The 19,887-nt window shown below is 45.7% G+C and overlaps 1 protein-coding gene across 2 annotated transcripts; it reads left to right on the top strand.

The window, feature by feature from the left end:
* Positions 1-2,368: 2,368 nt before the first annotated feature.
* Positions 2,369-19,396, top strand: UNC45B (unc-45 myosin chaperone B). 2 transcript variants are annotated; one of them, XM_081843499.1, is made up of 20 exons: positions 2,369-2,586; positions 3,617-3,778; positions 4,258-4,294; positions 4,575-4,750; positions 5,799-5,888; positions 6,595-6,762; positions 7,793-7,961; positions 8,293-8,463; positions 9,392-9,563; positions 10,499-10,799; positions 11,807-11,901; positions 13,073-13,214; positions 13,592-13,732; positions 14,686-14,813; positions 15,232-15,298; positions 15,535-15,648; positions 16,003-16,118; positions 17,012-17,129; positions 17,681-17,836; positions 18,864-19,396. In XM_081843499.1, exons 2-20 carry the CDS (start codon positions 3,617-3,619, stop codon positions 19,128-19,130), a joined length of 2,790 nt encoding a protein of 929 aa, XP_081699625.1. In that variant the 5' UTR covers positions 2,369-2,586; the 3' UTR covers positions 19,131-19,396. The 2 variants fall into 2 exon arrangements, with proteins under 2 accessions (XP_081699625.1, XP_081699624.1); XM_081843498.1 differs by having other exon boundaries at positions 2,496-2,619.
* The last annotated feature ends 491 nt before the right edge of the window (positions 19,397-19,887 follow it).

Below are 19,887 nucleotides of genomic sequence, written 5' to 3' on the forward strand. Positions count from 1 at the left end.
GTAAGTAGTATGCAGATGACACAACCTTGATGGCAGAAAGTGAGGAGGAATTAAAGAACCTTTTATTGAGGGTGAAAGAGGAGAGTGCAAAATATGGTCTGAAGCTCAACATCAAAAAAACGAAGATCATGGCCACTGATCCCATCACCTCCTGGCAAATAGAAGGGGAAGAAACGGAGGCAGTAAGAGATTTTACTTTCTTGGGCTCCATGATCACTGCAGATGGTGACAGCAGTCACGAAATTAAAAGACATCTGCTTCTTGGGAGAAGAGCAATGACAAACCTAGACAGCATCATAAAAAGCAGAGACCTTGCCAACAAAGGTCCGTATAGTTAAAGCTATGGTTTTCCCAGTAGTGATGTATGGAAGCGAGAGCTGGACCATAAAGAAGGCTGATCGCGGAAGAATTGATGCTTTTGAATTATGGTGCTGGAGGAGACTCTTGAGAGTCCCATGGACTGCAAGAAGATCAAACCTATCCATTCTTAAGGAAATCAGCCCTGAGTGCTCACTGGAAGGACAGATCGTGAAGCTGAGGCTCCAATACTTTGGCCACCTCATGAGAAGAGAAGACTCCCTGGAAAAGACCCTGATGTTGGGAAAGATGGAGGGCACAAGGAGAAGGGGACGACAGAGGACAAGATGGTTGGACAGTGTTCTCGAAGCTACCAGCATGAGTTTGACCAAACTGCGGGATGCAGTGGAAGACAGGAGTGCCTGGCGTGCTCTGGTCCATGGGGTCACGAAGAGTCAGACACGACTAAACGACTAAACAACAACAAGGTGCTACTGGAAGGATTTTTAAAATTTTGTTTCGCCTATTTATATTAGACTCTTAATAAGCTGCCGGGGAATGAGCCCAGCGGAACTACTTCGGAAGGTGCTGGACTGCCCTTTGCTGGGGGTTTTCAAACAGAGGTTGGGTGGCCGTATGTCAGGGATTATTTAGCGGCGATTCCTGCATTGGGGATCCCTTCCAACTCTAGGATTTTGTGAATTAAATGGGACCTACAATATACAATTTCTTTCTTGAGTTTTCTTTCTTTTTTCCCCTTTCTTTGTTGCGTATAAAAGGTCCTCTCAGTCAGGCAATGGCATCAAGCATTTCAAAGATTTCTGAATAAAATAAAATAAAATAAAATAGGACATCCAGCCCAGCCTCAGCCCCAGAACAATAGGTGTACACCTGGGGAAGGACCAGTAGAAGCAGAATATTTTGTTCATGTGATACTGGGTAGATGAGCAGAGGAAAAGGAGAACAAGACTCCGATGGCTGAACACAGAAGAGAATTTTGGCATGCGCATGTTCTCCCATCACATCATGACAAGCTGCACCTACCAAAGTCCACCCATCCATCCACCTATTAAAGGTAAAACAAAGCCTTCTCCTTTGCTTTCAGTAGCCTTAAAGCAGGAGCATCCGAGGTGGTGCCTTTGAGATGTTGTTGTACTCCAACTCCCATCAGCCAGCATGGCCAGTGGTCAGGGGTGCTAGAGGGCACCATTGCTGGCTACATCTGCCTTCAATCTATAGTCAAGAAGCCAGCTCCACTTCTAAGAGAAGCAGTAAAACATAATTGAGACATGACTTTAGAGTCGCCTCCAGCTGTTTTGAACTATACAACTCCCATCAGCCTCAGCCATGATGGGAGTGGTAGAACAAAACAGCTAGAGGGCACCTGGTTGGGGAAGACTGCTGCAGGGTTTCAGACATCCAACAGTTTCAGTTTCCAGCATTAACTCTGAAATCATTGTAGCTCATCCATCCTTTAGCCACCAATCAATTCTGTCATTCTGCAGGAATTTATTTGGTTCTCCAAATTTCATTTCTTGCTTTTTTAAAAAAAACACTAAACATATTAAACAATCAATATTTGATCATAATGTTTTAAAACACAATTATATGGCTGCATGTACAGAATCCATAAAGAATGTCCTGTTTACAATTAATCAGCCCAGTCAATTCTTTTGCTTTTTGGCCAGTGTATCTGGAGTTTTCACCAAGCTATTTCCATTGTTTGGAATTTCTCCAAGCCCTTGGAGAAGGAACGTGATTTCTGAAGGTAATCTCTGCCGGCGGTGGGGTGGGAGCAGTTCTCAAAGGTACTGGAGGCATCCCGCAAGTTGCAGCTGCTCCTGAAACTCTTCTAGGACTCTGGAGTAAAAGCCATTTGTCCCAGAGTTTCAAATGTCTGACACTTCCTTAAATAGAATGGGAAGGAGCAGAGTACATTTCATGGGGTGGGGTGGGGGGAATCCAGGGGGGCTATTTGCATTTCTTTTTCGCTATTTAAAAGGCCCTCCTTCAGTCTTGCCCAAAATTGGCGCACATTTTGGACACACATTTCAGCAAATTGTTCAGACCCGTCCATTGTGCTCAGTTTAAAGCCAATCATTGTTTCAGGAAGTTAGACCTTCACCCCTGAGGTCTTTCGCACTGTGCTACAGTCCTGGATCTGTGACCATTTCATTGAGCTATATATATATACCTATCTATCTGAAGCCCAGGCAGGCATATCAGTCTACTTACACAAAGAGAGAAGTGCTTGCAGTTCATTGATCGAAGGGAAAACAGCCAATATTGGTGAGAAATCTCAGAGTTTGGAAACTTCAGAAGGTATGGAAATCTGGGTATTAAGCGGGTAGGAACTGAAATCAAATAGCAGATTGATGCTGGTGGTTGTGTTGAAAATCAACCTTGGGTTTTGTTTTTGTTGGGGATGGAATGTGAGATTGTGTCAGGCGATAGTGACATATCCCAGAGGCATATTGTGGCTGGCCAAATATAGCTGCTTACGGGAGAGTCTGCTGTGGGAAAGGAGATGGAAGGCAATGAAAAAGGAGCAAGCAAATTTTCTTGGCAACAGCTTTCAGAGACTTAAAGCCTACACATACACATAATACACACAAACACGCGTACACATATACCGTATATTGATTGATTGATTGATTGATTGATTGATTGGCTTTTGAGACTGTAGATGTAAAAAGTCAAGCAAAAGAAATATTAAAAATCAAGCAAAAGAATGATCAAGCAAAATAATCAAGCAAAAGAAAATTTAAAAAACCATACCTGTAATCATCATAACTTTGATTGAGTGAAGTACATCAGCCCACATGCGATGCCTCAGCTTAGGGGGGAAAGGCAAGGAAGAAGGGGCTCAACAGAAGTATATAAAATTATGCAGTGTGGGGAGAAAGTGGAGGATAACCCAAATGGTCAAGGGGATGGAATGACTCTTCTGTGAGGAAAGGCTGCAGTGTTTGCAATGTTTTAGTTTAGAGAAAAGCTGAGAAAGAAGTGACATGATGGACTACAAAATTACAAAATTATGAAAATGGATATAGAAATGTTTTCCCCTTTTCTCACCTCTACATAGACAGACGATCAGGAGCAGTGGGGTGGGGGGCGTGTTGCAATTAGACTACTGCACAAAGGTTAAATTCCCACCTGTTGCTCCTCCCACTTTTGCCTCTGGCTCCGCCCACCCAGGAGTTTGACCAGAAAGGAATGCACCCTTCTGTTGATGGAGAGGGCCAGGCAGAGAGGTCTCGAGGGCCTATCCAGTCCTACATTCCTGTCCTAGACAGATACTGTTGGTTTCTTTTCCTAGATGGATAACGCTTCGCAGCTGAAAGAGGAGGGAAATAAGTATTTCCAAGGCAATGATTATGAGAATGCTATCAAAAGCTACACCAAAGCCCTCAAGGTCGCCAAAGATAAATCGCTTCAGGCGGTGTTGTTCCGAAACCGGGCAGCTTGTTTCCTGAAAAAGGTAAAGCCAATGAGATTAAATGCCGGGTATGTTAACGGGTAGAGCATGAGACTCTTAATCTCAAGGTCATGGGTTCAAGCCCCACATTGGGGAAAAGATTCCTGCATTGCAAGGGGTTGGAGTTGATGACCATGTAGTCCCATCCAACTCTACAGTTCTAGGATTCTTGATGAGGAAATTCCCCGTAAGATGGGAATCAATTAGGATAGGCATTCAAATCTAATACAAGAAAATAGGGATATTGTTATGCATCAGTGCAGTAGTCCAACAATTGTTGAACTTCAGATGTCAATGGGAAGTCATTTTATGAAGTTGTGAGTGAGTTGTGTCGATACTGATTATTGAACAAGTTGACTTGCTTTTGCAGTAGTCAACCCTAAGAGGGTGTTGTGGCAGGGGGTGGGGAAGAGAATTTGGCTGAGATCAAAGCCAGTCGTCTCAGTCACTGATTCCAGCCATTTTTCTTCCCAAATTCTTAGGAGAACTATGCCCAGGCGGCGTCAGACGCATCCAGAGGTAGGTCAAACGATAGCTATGTCATTTCAAATTTACCTCCCCAAACCCAAACCTTTTTTTAAAAAAAAGTACACAGATGGGACAGTCCCTGTTTGCATACTTGCAATCTGAATGACGTAGCATAAAAGGAAAAGGGGATGAGGTAGAGAAAAAACAAGCAAACTTCAGCATTCAAAAGGAGCTGGTCTTTCAGCAGAGCCATATGGAGTGGGCCAAATGCTTCAGCCAGATGGAATAGCTGCTGCAAGGTGACAGTTGTCATTTGCTAATTCCCCACTAGCTATCGACATCAATGCTTCAGATATTAAGGCCTTATACCGACGTAGCCAAGCTCTGGAGAAGCTGGGCAAGCTGGATCAGGCCTTCAAAGATATCCAGAGGTGTGCCACTATTGAGCCCCGGAATAAAAACTTCCAAGAGACTCTCCGTCGTCTAGGAGCCTCTATCCAGGAGAAGGTAAGCACAGAGTAAGGTTGGCACACTGGTCAATAGACTGGTCAGAGACTGTCACCCAGCTGCCTGTTTTTTGACCATGGTCAGCTAATGTCAAATGTTCCAAGAATGCCACTATATGGATGGCAGCTAACTTTTTTAAGAAGAAGAAAAAATCACAATGATAGCATTTATTATTTCCTGGGCCCCTGGCTCTAGAATGTGGAGCGTCATTTGCAATCTTGTGCAGATACAGGAAGAGAACAGCATGATTCTTTTCCCACCTTGAGTTTCTGATGCTGCTCGTCAGTGAAAACTGTGACCACATTCACACCATACATATAAAGCACCATAATAGCACTTTGCACAGTCACGCCCTCCCCCAAAGAATTCTGGGAACTGTAGTTTGTTAAGGGGTGCTAGAGAGTTGTTATTCCTCTCCCAGAGCTACAACTCCCAGAGTGCTTTGACAGTCAATCCTGCTTCATGGGTAACTCTGGGAACTGTAGCTCTGGGAGGGGAACAGGCAGTCTGTTAACAGCTCTCAGCACCCTTAATGAACTACATTTCCCATGTTGCTTTGGGGGAAGCCATGTCTGTTTAAAGTAGAATGATGCCACATTAACTATATAGTTCAGTTCTGCTGAATCAAGTTGCTCACTTAGAACTCTCCATGGTCCTGAATTCCTGATCTGCCATATTTTGTGGGTGCTGAAGTGTCCTCTCTCACAGCTACAATTTCCAGAGTTCCCTGTAAAGAGGGATAGATTGTTAACTTCCCTAGGAACTATAGCACTGGGAGGGGGACTAGGGAGGTTTCCTAGCAACTCACAGCACCCTTAACATACTACAGTTCCCAGGATACTTTGGGGGAGAAGCCATGACTCCCCCAAGTGGTATCATAGTGCTTTCAATGAATCGTGTGAATGTGGCCTGTGACAGTGGGGGTGGGGGTATGGCTAGGGAGGGTGGGGAGTCCCAAGGGCCAGAGAAAGCACACCCTTGGGCCTGAGGTTGCCCACTACTTGCTCTAGTCTAACTCATATCATGTTTCCCAACTGACCTGGTGCAGCTGCGTGTCCAGTTCTCTACCGATGCCAGGGTCCAGCAAATGTTTGAGATCCTGCTAGATGAGAAGAGTGAGAAAGAGAAGCGAGAGAAGGTGAGGATTGATTGATTGATTGATTGATTGATTAACAACCCAAAAGTGTGGCAGCAGAGTATTGCATTGTACCATATAAAAAGCAAACAAACAGTAGACAAGAGAAAGAAATGGTGACACGACAATATAAAAAGCAAGCCATCCATATTTCCTGAGCAGACATGAATGATGAATCTTGAGCATCTATGTCTAAAGCAAGGAAAATAAAAATCCCACCAGTGTTCCGGATCCTCCACCACCCTGGAAAATGCAGCTTATGTGTGACTTCCCCGCCCCCTTGCAATAGCCAAAGTCCATAAATTCCTTTATAATAAGTAAGATTTCTGTCCTGGCCTCCAGTTATTGAAGAACAAGAACTCAGAAGAGGATTCTTCCCAAAGGCTTTCATGCTTAAATCAGTGTGATACATATGCAGAAACACTGGTCAAACCTATTATTTATTTCATAAAATTTATACACTGCTTCATTGCAATAAAAAAAAGCCCTCAAAGCAGTTTTGTTTAAAAGATAAAAAATAACCAGTAGGAAGAATTAGCAACAATAATTTAAGATCTTCAAAAAGTTAAATTAACAATAAACTAAAAGCAGATTAAAACCCGCATCAATTTTCTAAATATCTGGGTAGGTTTACCTAAACAAATATATATCTTTTGGAGTTTATATAGCCATTCAATTATGTCAATTGCCATTTCTTTTTAAAAACCAGGCTGCAAACAATCTCATTGTCCTTGGCCGGGAGGAAGCGGGTGCAGAGAGGATATTCCAGAACAATGGCCTGAACCTGCTACTGAGGCTGATAGACACAAAAAACCCAGAGCTAGTCCTTGCAGCGATAAGGACCCTTTCAGGAATGTGCACAGACCATAAGGCAAGGGTAAGTGTTATCTGAGGTTGCCTGGTTCACAGATCACCCTCTGCTCTACACCCTCCCCCCTGGTCCCAGACCCACTGGTGACCAAATCCTAACTTTACTTTATGTTGTTTGTATCATGCCTTTCTCTCAGCACAGGCATAAATTAAGGCAGATACAACTAAAGTACACAATACATATATGCGTGTGTGTGTATAGTTTTAAGCACTTAAATAAGTAACCATATTAAAACAGCATAGAGAACACTTAAAAACGTTTAAAAGGACAAATAGAAAATTACAACACTCAGAAGACACTACCAGAACAGTCAGTGAGTGGCAAATGCGCTGTTGGAAGGGGGGGGGATCATAGAGGCGTCCAGGCAAGCCTCCCATGGAAGAAAGCTCCATAATCTGGGAGCAGCCACAGGAAAGGCCTTCTCCTTCCCCACCCTCCCAAGGGACATGGGTGGCGCTGTGGTCTAAACCACTGAGCCTCTTGGGCTTGCCGATCAGAAGGTTGATGGTTCGAATTCCCGCAATGGGGTGAGCTCCCGTTGTTCTGTCCCGGCACTTGCCAACCCAGCAGTTTGAAAGCACACCAGTGCAAGTAGATAAATAGGTACCACTGTGGCGGGAAGGTAAGCGGCGTTTCCCTGTGCTCTGGTTTCCGTCATGGTGTTCCGCTGCACCAGAAGTGGTTTAGTCATGCTGGCCACATGACCTGGAAAGCTGTCTATGGACAAACGCCGGCTCCCTCAGCCTGAAAGCGAGATGAGCACTGCAACTCCATAGTCACCGTTGACTGGACTTAACTGTCCAGAGGTCCTTTACCTTTACCCTTCCCCACTCTCCCACAGGATGGACCAACGGTCTGTCTTGATGCAAGGCATCTTCCTGAGGCCCGTGTTCCTGTGAATTTCTCCAGTCCTCTTTTTAAGCCACCCAAGTTAGTGGCTGCCACTACCTCCTGTGGGAACGAGTTTCATTGTTTTAGTGCTGCATCAGCATGAGAAAACACAGGCAGGTAAATCAATCTCTCTTTCGCTGGACAGGCAACAGCCATCCTTCACATGCTGGGAATTGACAATATCTGCCTGTGGATGTCCACCAACCATGAAGAGATCTCGCTGGCCATCTCCAACCTCCTGCAGGCCATCATTGACTCGCTAACTGGGGAAGGCAAGAAGGAAGAACATGGAAAAGAGGATGCCTTAGTGCTGGGTAATTATTGGCAACTTTGCTAACAGGTGCATTGATGAGTGCTGATCTGAGCATTAAAGATTTTGGTGGGAAACCATGCTCTGAGTTCAAGTTCTTCATCTATCTGGAGGGCATCAGGAAGGCTGATATGAATGAAAGTTAGTCCCTGTGCATATTATTTATTTACAAAAATATTTATGTCATTAAAATAATCAAAGAGGTTTACAGCCCTGAGGTTACCAACAAATGGACTACAGTGGCCAGGCTGTCCCTGTTCAGAAATGGATGGATATTAACAGCTACACCAATCACTTTGACCGTGCTTTGCCCAACTTTCTTTTTTTTTGCACAGACACAAAGAAGGACCTGAAGGCAGTGACAATGCGCCTCCTAGACATGCTCCCCAATAAAAAGGTGTCTGGACAAGGCCGAGACCGTGCTCTCAATTTGCTCAATAAGAACATACCAAGGAAGGACCTGAGAATCCATGACAACAGCAGGACCCTGTTTGTCATTGACAACGGTAAGCCCAGCACCAATATCTTCTTTTCCTGCTGGTCCAGATCTGACAACAGGTAGAGAGAGGCAGTGTAGCACAATAGTTAGAGTGTTGGACTATGACTTGGGAGACCAGGGTTTGAATCCCCACTCAACCAGGAAGCTCCCTGGGGACTGTCTCTCACTCACTATCCCACAGAGTTGTTGTGGGGATTAAATAAGAAGAAGGAGAACCACAGACACCACCTTGAGCTCCTTGGAAGAAAGGAGGCGTTGGCCCAATATACCTGAAGGGGTGTCTCCACCCCCATTGTTCAGCCCAGACACTGAGGTCCAGCGCCGAGGGACTTCTGGCAGTTCCCTCACTGTGAGAAGTGAGGTTACAGGGAACCTGGCAGAGGGCCTTCTCAGTAGTGGCGCCCACACTGTGGAATGCCCTCCAGCCAGATGTCAAGGAAATAAACAACACTCTGACTTTTAGAAGACACCTGAAGGCATCCCTGTTTAGGGAAGTTTTTAGTGTTTGATGTTTTATTGTGTTTTTAATATTCTGTTGGGAGCTGCCCAGAGTGGCTGGGGAAACCCTGCCAGATGGGTGGGGTATAAATAATAAATTGTTGTTGTTTAGAACTAGAAGCCACAGAGCTATATCTGATTCCCATAAGGGGGCTCTCTTAGATGCCAACTCCAGAGGAAGATGCGAAGCTGCCTTATAGAGAGCCAGACCATTGCTCCCTCTAGCCCAGTGTTGTCTACACAGGCTGGCAGAAGCTCCTCAGGGGTTCAGGCAGGGGAATTCTCAGCTCTGCTCAGAGATGTTATTGGGGATTGAACCTAGGGCCTTCTGTATGCAGAGCACGTGCTCAATCGCTGAGCCCTGTCCAAGGTTGCATCTCTGCATTTGTGTCTAAACTGACCCTGTGTTCTCTCCCTGCTCCCTGCTCTGCTCCCAGGTCTCAAGAAGATCCTGAAAGTTGCTGGCCAGATCCCTGACATGCCAAACTGCCTCCCTTTGACCGAGAACACCCAGCTGACAGCTTCAGTGCTCCTGAACAAGCTGTATGATGATTTGCGGTGTGACCCAGAGAGGGATAACTTCAGGCTGCTCTGCGAAGAGTACATCCAGTGAGTAAGGGGGCTGTGTGTCCTGCTTTACAAATGACAGGACTTCTCTACTTGAAGAGCTGCCCATTTCAAGTCTGGTTTAAAGATAACTCCAAGAAGGGAGGGCAGTTTAGCTGGGGAGGAGGGAGGCTTGAAGTCGACCAACCACAGTGAGCACCTACACAGACCCACCTGGTCACAGGAAGAATGTAAGAACATAAGAAGGGCCTGCTGGATCAGCCAATGGCCCATCTAGTCCAGCATCTTGTTCTCAGAGTGGCCAACGAAAGGGAAACCCACAAGCAGGACCTGAGCTCAAGAGCACTCTTTCCTCCTGTAGTCTCCAGGGACTCGTATTCAGAAACATTGCTGCCTCCAACTGTGGGGGCAGAGCACAGCCATTGTGGCTAATAGCCATTGATAGCCCTCTCCTCCACAAGTTTGCCCAATCCCCTTTTAAAACCATCCAGGTTGGTGTCCATTCTTGTCTCCTGTGGTAGGGAGTTCCATAGTTTAACCATGCACTGTGTGGAGAAGTCATTCATTTTACCTGTCCCCAAATATCCCAACATTCAGCTTCATTGGATGACCGTGAGGTCTACCATTAAGAGAGGGAGAATAACTTCTCCATGCCACGTGCCATTTTATAGTCTCCCTCCACCAGGGTGAGATGCAGGGTTTTTTTTCAGCCAGAGCTCACTGGAGCTCAGCTCCAGCCCCTCTCAGGCAGGTGGGTGCTCTTGCCATTCTAAGAGAACAAGGGAAGTGTTCGTGGTGAGCTCTGGCACCTCTTTTTCTAGAAAAAAATAGTACTGGTGAAATGGATTGTATTTCTAATTAAATCATGGGTGGGTCTTCTGAGTTTCCCCAAACCCCAAAGGGCCATTTTGATGGGTAGATAAGGACACCATGCCTTCTACTTCCTTCCTTCCTCCTCTGCTCTTCCATGTTTCTAGGAGCAAAATTGACCCCCAGGACATGGACAAGACTCTGCACGCCATCCAGACGGTGTCTGGGGTCCTGCAGGGGCCTTTTGATTTGGGGAACAAACTGCTGGGCATGAAAGGGGTCATGGAGATGATGGTGGCTCTCTGTGGCTCCGAGCGAGAGATCGATCAGCTGGTGGCCGTGGAAGCCCTGATCCACGCTTCGACCAAGTTGAGCCGGGCCACCTTCATCATCACCAACGGGATCAGCCTGCTGAAGGAAATCTACAAGAAGACCCAGAATGAGAAGATCAAGATCAGAGCTCTGGTGGTCAGTTCTCCTGGTTCAGGGGTGGATGGGGAACCATGGGGAATCCTGCTCCCCATAGTCACTGGGGCAACCTTACCTCCCCTGCAAACACGTGAGACGGTTGATTATCCTCAATGCAGGAAGGCTTTTCCTATGGCAAGGTTTAATGTTCTCCCTTCTAATGTTATTAGATGACAGTAACAACAAAACCCCAATGAACGACAGTTGCTGCCCTTGTAGCAATACTGAGGTGAAGGCCATCATGCATATCCTTCCCTGATGCAGTTTCAATCAAGGGACTAGGAAAGACTTAATATACCCCATTATGCAGCCCCTCCCTGGCCGCTCTTATGATCACTTTGCTATTGGTTCCCATAAACCAATCACAGAGCAAATGGCAACATTTTTTAATATGGCCTTCGTAGAATTGTAGAGCTGGAAGGGACCATGAGAGTCATCTGGTCCAACTTCCTGCAATGTAGAAATCCTTTTGCCCAACATAGGGCTCAAACCCACGATCCTAAGATTAAGATTCTCATGCTCTACCAACTGAACTATCCTAGTACCACTTGTGAGTCAAACCACATGATTTATGTCTGTTTATGTTGCAAACCACCCTGTGATCTTTGGATGAAGGGTGGTACAACAACAACAACAACAACAACAACAACAACAACAACAACATCCTATTTAGGATTATAATTCTGTGTTTTAGTTGTATTAAGGTGTGCTAATGTTGTTGTCAATCATTATAAAATAGTTACAGAATGTTGACTAAAAATGAAGAGATAATGATGGGCGTTATCCCCCCTTTTGGGGGGGAAGGTGTGTAGGACCTGTACCAACCCCCCAACCTTGCAGTCAGGAAGCCTACAAAACCTAAAGCCGAACGATTTGAGCTGTAGGTAGAGGCCTACATTTTGAAGTTCATGCCAGAGCAGAGTTTCATTTTTAAAAGGGGGGTGGGTGGGTGTGGCTATGCCAGTGCAATACTGAGCCCACCAATACCTCCTTGATTCTCTTGCCAGGGCCTTTGCAAGCTGGGCTCCGCCGGGGGCACAGACTATGGCCTGCGACAGTTTGCCGAAGGGTCAACAGAGAAGCTGGCTAGGCAGTGCCGGAAGTAAGTGGCAGAAGACCGACTTTGGGGATGAGGGGTGGAGGAGTTGGGAGAGCAGATTCCACAACAGATGCTGCCTCTCTCGGTCTCTAAAGTTTGCATGCCAGCCTAATTGCTAGCTCCTCCCAGTCACTTTCTGGAAGCATATTCTTCAAACATCCCAGCAAGACGCTTAGGTCCATGTGGTGTTTAATATTCTAGCATTTCTGTAACAAAATCACGTCTTCCATTCTCTGGTAACTTCCAGATTGGATTGCTGCAGTGCGTTCCACATGGGGCTGCCCTTGAAGATTATTCGGAAACTTCACTTGGTCCAAAATACAGCTGCCAGATTACTGGCTGGGGTTCCATTTAAATCTAATATAAACCCTGTTTTGAAACAGCTGCAATGGTATTGTTGTTTAAAGTCCTAAATGACTCAGGCCCCAAATATCTGAAAGACCACATTCTTTCCTACAGACCCTCTCAGGTGCTGAGATCAGCAAAGTAGGCCCTCTTGGTAGTTCCTCCACCCTTAGAGAGCTGTGGGGGCTGGCCTGGGAGAGAGCCTTCTCTGTGGTGGCCCCTGAGCTATGGAACTCCCTCCTCACAGAGATGCGTCTGGCACCTTCACTGCACAGCTTCTGGAGAATGCTGAAGGTGCACCTCTTTACCCTGGCCTTTGGCAATGAGGTGTATGGTTTTAGGACCCACCTTATTTTAATGATTGCGGGTTATTTTAAATTGTTTTTAGTATTGTATTTTAATGCTGTAACCCGCCCTGGGATGAGAGAGAGAGAGAGAGAGAGAGAGAGAGAGAGAGAGAGAGAGAGAATGACAATAATACAGTGGAACCTCAGGTTACATACGCTTCAGGTTACAGACTCCGCTAACCCAGAAATAGTGCTTCAGGTTAAGAACTTTGCTTCAGGATGAGAAGAGAAATCGTGCTCCAGCGGCACGACGGTAGCAGGAGGCCTCATTAGCTAAAGTGGTGTTTCAGAACAGTTTCAGGTTAAGAACGAACCTCCGGAACGAATTAAGTACTTAACCTGAGGTACCACTGTAATACTGTTTTGCAAATAATCTGGATATTTAAAGAGTCCAAGGACATCAGTTTAAAATCTGTTCTTCTCCAATATCTTACCCAACATTTGCCTTACTGAGCCTCATCTTCCTTGCCTCGTTCCTTCAGATGGCTGTGCAACCCTGCCATTGACACCCGCACAAGGAAGTGGGCTATAGAAGGTCTTGCTTACTTGACCCTGGATGCCGACGTGAAGGATGACTTTGTGGAGGATGAGCCAGCCATGCAAGCCATGTTTGAATTAGCCAAGGTAGGCTGTATCACACATGCGCTTGCATGAATGCCACATACATGCAGATCGTTGCGGCCCTAATTGCCCACTGCTGTAGTTTTCCACCATTATTTTCACAAAATAATGTCCCAGGTGGCTCAACTGAACAAATATAAATCATAAGCATAATGGAAATAGACATAATCACAATTCTTTGATATGCAGAACTGGCACTGTTAATAGGTGCCACATAAACCCTTTCCACATTTGTAAAAACTCAATCTTTTAGATATGCAACCCTTGGACTGGACAAAGGTCTCCCTTGCTTTCAAAGTCTCTCTCACTTTAAATACCTGATTTTATCATCTTCTTTTAAAAAAAAAAAAACCACAAAACTTTGATTTTGCGTTTTACAGACAAGCGACAAAACCATTTTGTACTCAGTGGCCACCGTCTTGGTGAACTGCACCAACAGCTACGATGTCAAGGAAATTATCCCGGAACTCGTGCAATTGGCCAAGTTTTCCAAGCAGCATGTTCCTGAGGAACACCCAAAGGTAGCCGGCCGGTCATCCTTGGCAACACCAAATGCTGTTAATAACTAGCAGGAAAGAACTCTGCCCTAGCAATGGGAGAGAATTTTTATTCAGTTTGCGCTGGAAAAGCAAACCTACCTATTTCGCACTTTACAAAACAGTACCAGAACTGAAGCAAAGCTGTGCTCCAAAATTCTCACCACCTTTTCCCCTTGCTGTTCTCCAGTAAAGTATTATGTACAAAAAGGCAGTTAACATATAATTTAAAACAGTTGAAAGCACAAAAACAAATATATTAAAAACCTATTAGTGAAAATAACATACAAAATGAATGTATGTAATTTCATTCTTTTTTACCTCATTATAAACATCTGGCTAATGTGTTCTCTGTGCTTCTTACCTGGGTCCTTTAATGCTGTTCACTGACCATAATAATAAATATTGAACCTGGTTTGGAAAAGCATTATATTAGGGGGAAAGCTTTGCAAAAATGTGTGCATTATGGATATAGATATTAGGCAAAAGTGCAGACAAATGTGTATATCCAGGAGAAACTCGCATTAAAATCCTGATTAATTTTCATGAGGGCTTGTTAAAAAAAATATCGCAACCTGATGTAGAAATATCAGGAACTGAAGAGTGGGGAAACGGGAAACTGAAATATATTTATTTATTACATTTATATACCACCTTTTCCACCAAGGCACTCAGCGAAGTGTACGTGCTTTTCCTCCTCACTATTTTATCCTCACAACAACCCTGTGAGGTAAGTTGGGCTGAGAGACGACTCGCCTTTAAGGTCATACCCAGTGTGAGTGAGGATTTGAACCCTGGTTCTCCCAAGGCCCTAGTCCAACACACTAACCACTATACCCCACCAGAAATTGACAGATCCACCCATCCCTACTCCTCCACAGAGTGGCAGGGACCAAGATTAAAGTTGGGCTTCACCACAACTCCTTACTCTCCCACAGGACAAGAAGGATTTTGTCTCAAAGCGGGTCAAACGGTTGGTCGCTGCCGGAGTCACCTCCTCCCTGGTCTGCATGGTGAAAGCGGACAGTGCCATTTTGACCGATCAGACCAAAGAGCTCTTAGCCAGGTAAGCTGCCTCGCTTCTGCCTTTTCAGAATTCTCAGGCGATAGCAGGATGCAACAGGAAAGTCATTTTAGGAAAGCCTGAAATGCCAGTGCAGGATACAAGGGTGAGCAGTGTACCCTCACAGACTCTAGATTCCAGAGAAGCGTCCAACAAAGTCTTGTGTCTGTTTCTGCCCTGAATGATGTTCACACGCTGAATCGGTACTTCAGGGTGAAAGCTGAAGATGTTCCTGTTAATAGCGAGGGTTGGAGGGGGGTGCCATTCATTATATGGCCAAAATGGCACCACCCAGGAATCCCCAGGAATGTTTCAGACAAACAATCAGCCCCTGCCAGCACAGAGACAGACCATTGCTTTTGGGACGTAATCAACAACAACAGGGGACACTTATCCCAAACGTATGTTTCTCTTCCAACAGAGTTTTTCTTGCTTTGTGTGAAGATGCCAAGGACCGTGGTACCATCGTTGCTCAAGGGGGTGGAAAGGTAATTCTTCAGCTTCCTATTTCAGATGCTCCTATTTAGGAATACTTTGTGCAATTAATCTGGGGACATGTGTGTGTGTGTGTGTGTGTGTGTGTTGTTGTTGTTGTTGTTGTTGTTGTTGTTGAGGCTATTTTTTTGGATAATGTGCAAATAAGAATTTAGGGTAGAACGCTCAGCCAACAGGGACATTCAACTGTGAGCCTACCTGGTGTCATCACCTAATTTGTTGTTCTTAGGCCCTGATCCCATTGGCTTTGGAAGGCACAGAAGTTGGCAAAATCAAAGCGTCACACGCCCTGGCCAAGATCGCAGCCATCTCCAATCCAGACATTGCATTCCCTGGGGAGAGGGTGAGTCAATCCATGGCATATTTGGAACATGGTTATGTTTGTGTGAACAGAGCAGAGTCCAGCAACTGGAGAGCACCAGGAGCACATTTATTACTTTAAAACAAGGAGAGGGCAACTTTTATCAGCCCAAAAGCAACATTCCCTTTCTGGACAACCTTCTAGGGGCTGAATGCCAGTGGTGGTTGGGGGCTGGAGGCAAAAGTGAGCAGAGCAAGGACTGCACATTTTCCCTTTGTGCAGGAGGCCTTTTCTTCAGAAAGGCATCTGCTCTGTTGTTGGGTGTGGCAGGGTCTGAATGGCCACAGGGCTCCAGGGTGCCCCAGGGTGACATCCATTTGCCTGCCTCTCCCACAGGTGTATGAAGTTGTGCGTCCTCTGGTCAGTTTGCTGAACACCGAGCGGGATGGGCTACAGAACTACGAGGCTCTTCTAGGTCTCACCAACTTTTCAGGGAGGAGCGACAAGCTCAGGTGATTTACAGCAGCCATTTTGTTCCCCCTGGGGGATTCATGGCCTCCTGCTATTGGTAGACAGCCTGATGTGGCCAAGATAGGGATCTATGTTTCTCATGTAAGAAAGGACTTATTCCCACAGCGCATTGTTAAACTATGAAACTCACTCCCACAGGAGGCACGCCCATCAATGGCCCCAGAAAAAACGGGACATCCCATTTTTTCTTACGAGACGACAGCAGCCAAAATGCTCATTGCAATCTCACGCTGCACTTTTGGGGGGCATGGTGCCCCAAACACACTTTTTTAGTGCTGTGCCCCCCCCCCCGGCACGCTTTTTAGGGGGCTGCAATCTCACACAGGTCACATGACGCGTGTGGGAGTTTGGCTCTGCAAGATGGCGCCTTGGTTTTGGGCCTCTTCATATTGGAAGGTATGAGGAGTCATGTGGGCAGAAGCGATGTTGCAGGTCAGCTGGAATCAAATGTCACAAAGAAGCCAATGGGATTCCTCCTGGTGCTTCATAAGCTGCAGACCACAACCAGGCCTGAGAGTGGCCTGCCTGTTAGGTGGAGACCAGGGATGCTAACTTGAATAAGATATTGTGGGGGCCCAGGTAAGTCCTGCCCCGCATAACTGATCACATGATGCATTGCACACACACCACTTGAATGGGAATGCCCATCAACTTTGTGGGGGCCCAGCCCCCTCAAATACTTTATTGTGGGGGCCGAAACCCCCATTGCCCCTCGGAGTTGGCTCCTAAATTGGAGACCAAATTTCACTCAGACTCCCTGCCCCAAGGTTGCCTGCAGGATTCCACCCTGAGGGGTGCAGAATTTTACTACATCTTGCAATTCACATGCTAGTGTGTGCTCTGCAATTTCACACGAACACGTTGCTTCTTTCAGACAAAAGATCATCAAAGAGAAAGCCCTGCCTGACATTGAGAACTACATGTTTGAAAACCACGATCAGCTTCGGCAGGCGGCCACAGAGTGCATGTGCAACCTCGTGGTGAACAAAGAGGTAAAATAGCCCTTGTTATTCAACGGAGGGCAACCTGTAGCCCAATTTGGCCTGCCATGGGTTCCAATTTGGCCCACAAGGTCCCCCAATACTGTCCCTTTTTGTTGTGGTTAAAAGGTAAAGGTAAAGGGACCCCGGACCATTAGGTCCAGTCGTGACCGACTCTGGGGTTGCGGCGCTCATCTCTCTTTATTGGCCAAGGGAGCCGGCATACAGTTTCCGGGTCATGTGGCCAGCATGAGTAAGCCGCTTCTGGCGAACCAGAGCAGCGCACAGAAACGCCGTTTACCTTCCCGCCGGAGCGGTACCTATTTATCTACTTGCACTTTGACGTGCTTTCAAACTGCTAGGTTGGCAGGAGCAGGGACCGAGCAACGGGAGCTCACCCCGTCACAGGGATTCGAACCACCGACCTTCTGATCGGCAAGTCCTAGGCTCTGTGTGGTTTAACCCACAGCACCACCCGCATCCCATTTTTGTTGTGGTGGTGGTTAGGGGATGAATTAATCCAGATCTCTCTCATTTTCCCCCACCTCTGCCCCCTGCACCAGGTTCAAGAGAGATTCATAGCAGATGGGAATGACCGATTGAAACTGCTCGTGTTGCTGTGTGGTGAGGACGATGACAAAGTCCAGAACGCTGCAGCAGGAGCCCTAGCTATGCTCACAGCTGCCCACAAGAGACTCTGCCATAAGCTGACCGAAGTGGTAAGGGTCTCATTGCCCTTGAGCATAAAGTGTGTGTTGAAAGTTGCATCTGTCTGAGGAAAGTTTGCAGTGCTGGGTACCTTGTAATATAGAGAAGAGGCGAGTAAGAGGTAACATGATATAAGTTTATAAAACAATTCATGGCATGGAGAAATTAGATAGGGAAATTTTTTTCTCCCTCTCTTATAACACTAGAACTCATGTGCTACCAATGAAGCTGATTATGGGAAGATTCAGGACAGAGAAAAGAAAGTTTATCATGCATTGGAGAAACTATGGAACTCCCTCCTGCAGGAGGCAGTGATGGCCACCAACTTGGATGGCTTTAAAAGAGGACTGGACAAATTCATGGAGGAGAGGGCTATCGATGGCTCAGCTCTGTCGCAACAGTCAGAGGCACCAATGCTTCAGAATGCCAGTTGCTGGAAACTGCAAGAGAACAGGATGCTCGACTAGATGGGCCACTGGCCTGATCCAGCAGGCTCTTGCTTTTATATGATGGCTAAAATAGAATCTTGAGGTTGTTTGGAGCTTCTGTGCCTTTAATTGAAGCTTCCTCTTGGTAGCTTCTATCTCTAATTCTGTCCCCTTCAGTGTCTATAAATTGTTGCTTCATTAACAGTTGATGTTCACCACTGCTGGGGTTCTGAGGAGCTTTCCTCAGCAGTTTTCTCATTTTCTTTTCTTCCTTTTCTATTCTGTGATTTTTTAAAAATAATAATAATATGAAGAAATTAGTAACGAAAACCCTCTTGTCGTGCAGGAAATGCCTGAGCTAATTCAGAAATAATTCACCACTAATTTAGCCCTGAAAAGGAAGCAATTAGAGACAAAAACTTGGTGCCTCATAACAACTCTCAGCAGCCTTAACAAACTACAATACCCAAGATACTTGGGAGGAAGTCATGCTTGTTAAAGTGGTATAAGGGTGTTTTACTTGTATGGTGTGGACTAGCACCTTGAACAGTTCTGTGCAGTTACACATTTCAAAGATGTGTAAGTAACCTAGCAAATCTTATTTCTGCAGACAACCCAGTGGCTGGAGATTCTGCAGAGGCTCTGCCTCCACGACAAGCTCAACGTACAGCACCGTGGGCTTGTGATTGTTTACAACTTAATCCACGCAGACCAAGAGCTGGCTAAGAAACTAGTGGAAAGTGAGATGCTGGAAATCCTGACCATTGTTGGGAAGCAGGCTGATGACCCCCAGAAGCAGCATGTCCTAAAGGTGGCTCGGGAATGTCTCGTGAAGTTCATGGACTATGGAATGATCAAACCTATGTCTCCGTCATAAGGTCACAGGAAATCTAAGATCTAAAAAGAATGAGGACTAGAGGAGTGGCAAGGAAGTGATCTGACATGTAAAGAACTCATATTGGAAAAATGAAGCATTATTTCCAAAGCTTTGACTCAATGCAAATGTTTTTGCCCACAGAAATAGTCCACAGATTTCTTCAGGGGGAATCACAATTTGTTTCTGGCTAGCAAACTTCCTTTCCAAAGCAACTTCCTATTAGAGTTTTGGAGCGTCAGAAAACAACCTGCAATGTTTGAAATAACCCCCCCAAAAAAACCCCACCCTTTTGTTTTAGAGGTTCCTGATGTAGTTTTTATAATTATATTATTCTCACTGTCTTTTGAACGATTTGACTTGTTGGAAACTCTAACAACGTTTAACATAGACTCCTCGCTAGAGAAATTCATGTGATGGTTCTTGTTATAATGTGGTGATTCACTAATAAAATAGTTGGTGCAGAAAAATTGCACATTGTGCAGCTTCCTTAAAATGACAAATAGCATAATAGTGAATGGTTTGGGTAATATTGTGACATGCCACCCCAATCTCCAAACTGTTAAGAAGTTCCAGGCCCTTACTCATGGTTTCGTGACCTTGGAATACCGTATTGGCCCAAATATAAGCCACATCCAGAAATAAGCCGCACCTCTAAAATTCAAGGCTTACTTGCGGGTATGGCCAGCATCCTGGCACTACCGCTCTGAACGGGGAACAGGAGCGGCTGGTGCCAGCTTGGGGAGGTAGTGCCAGGAGT

This window comes from Podarcis erhardii, assembly GCF_964252035.2.
Source record: "Podarcis erhardii genome assembly, chromosome: 16".
Lineage (NCBI taxonomy): Eukaryota > Metazoa > Chordata > Lepidosauria > Squamata > Lacertidae > Podarcis > Podarcis erhardii.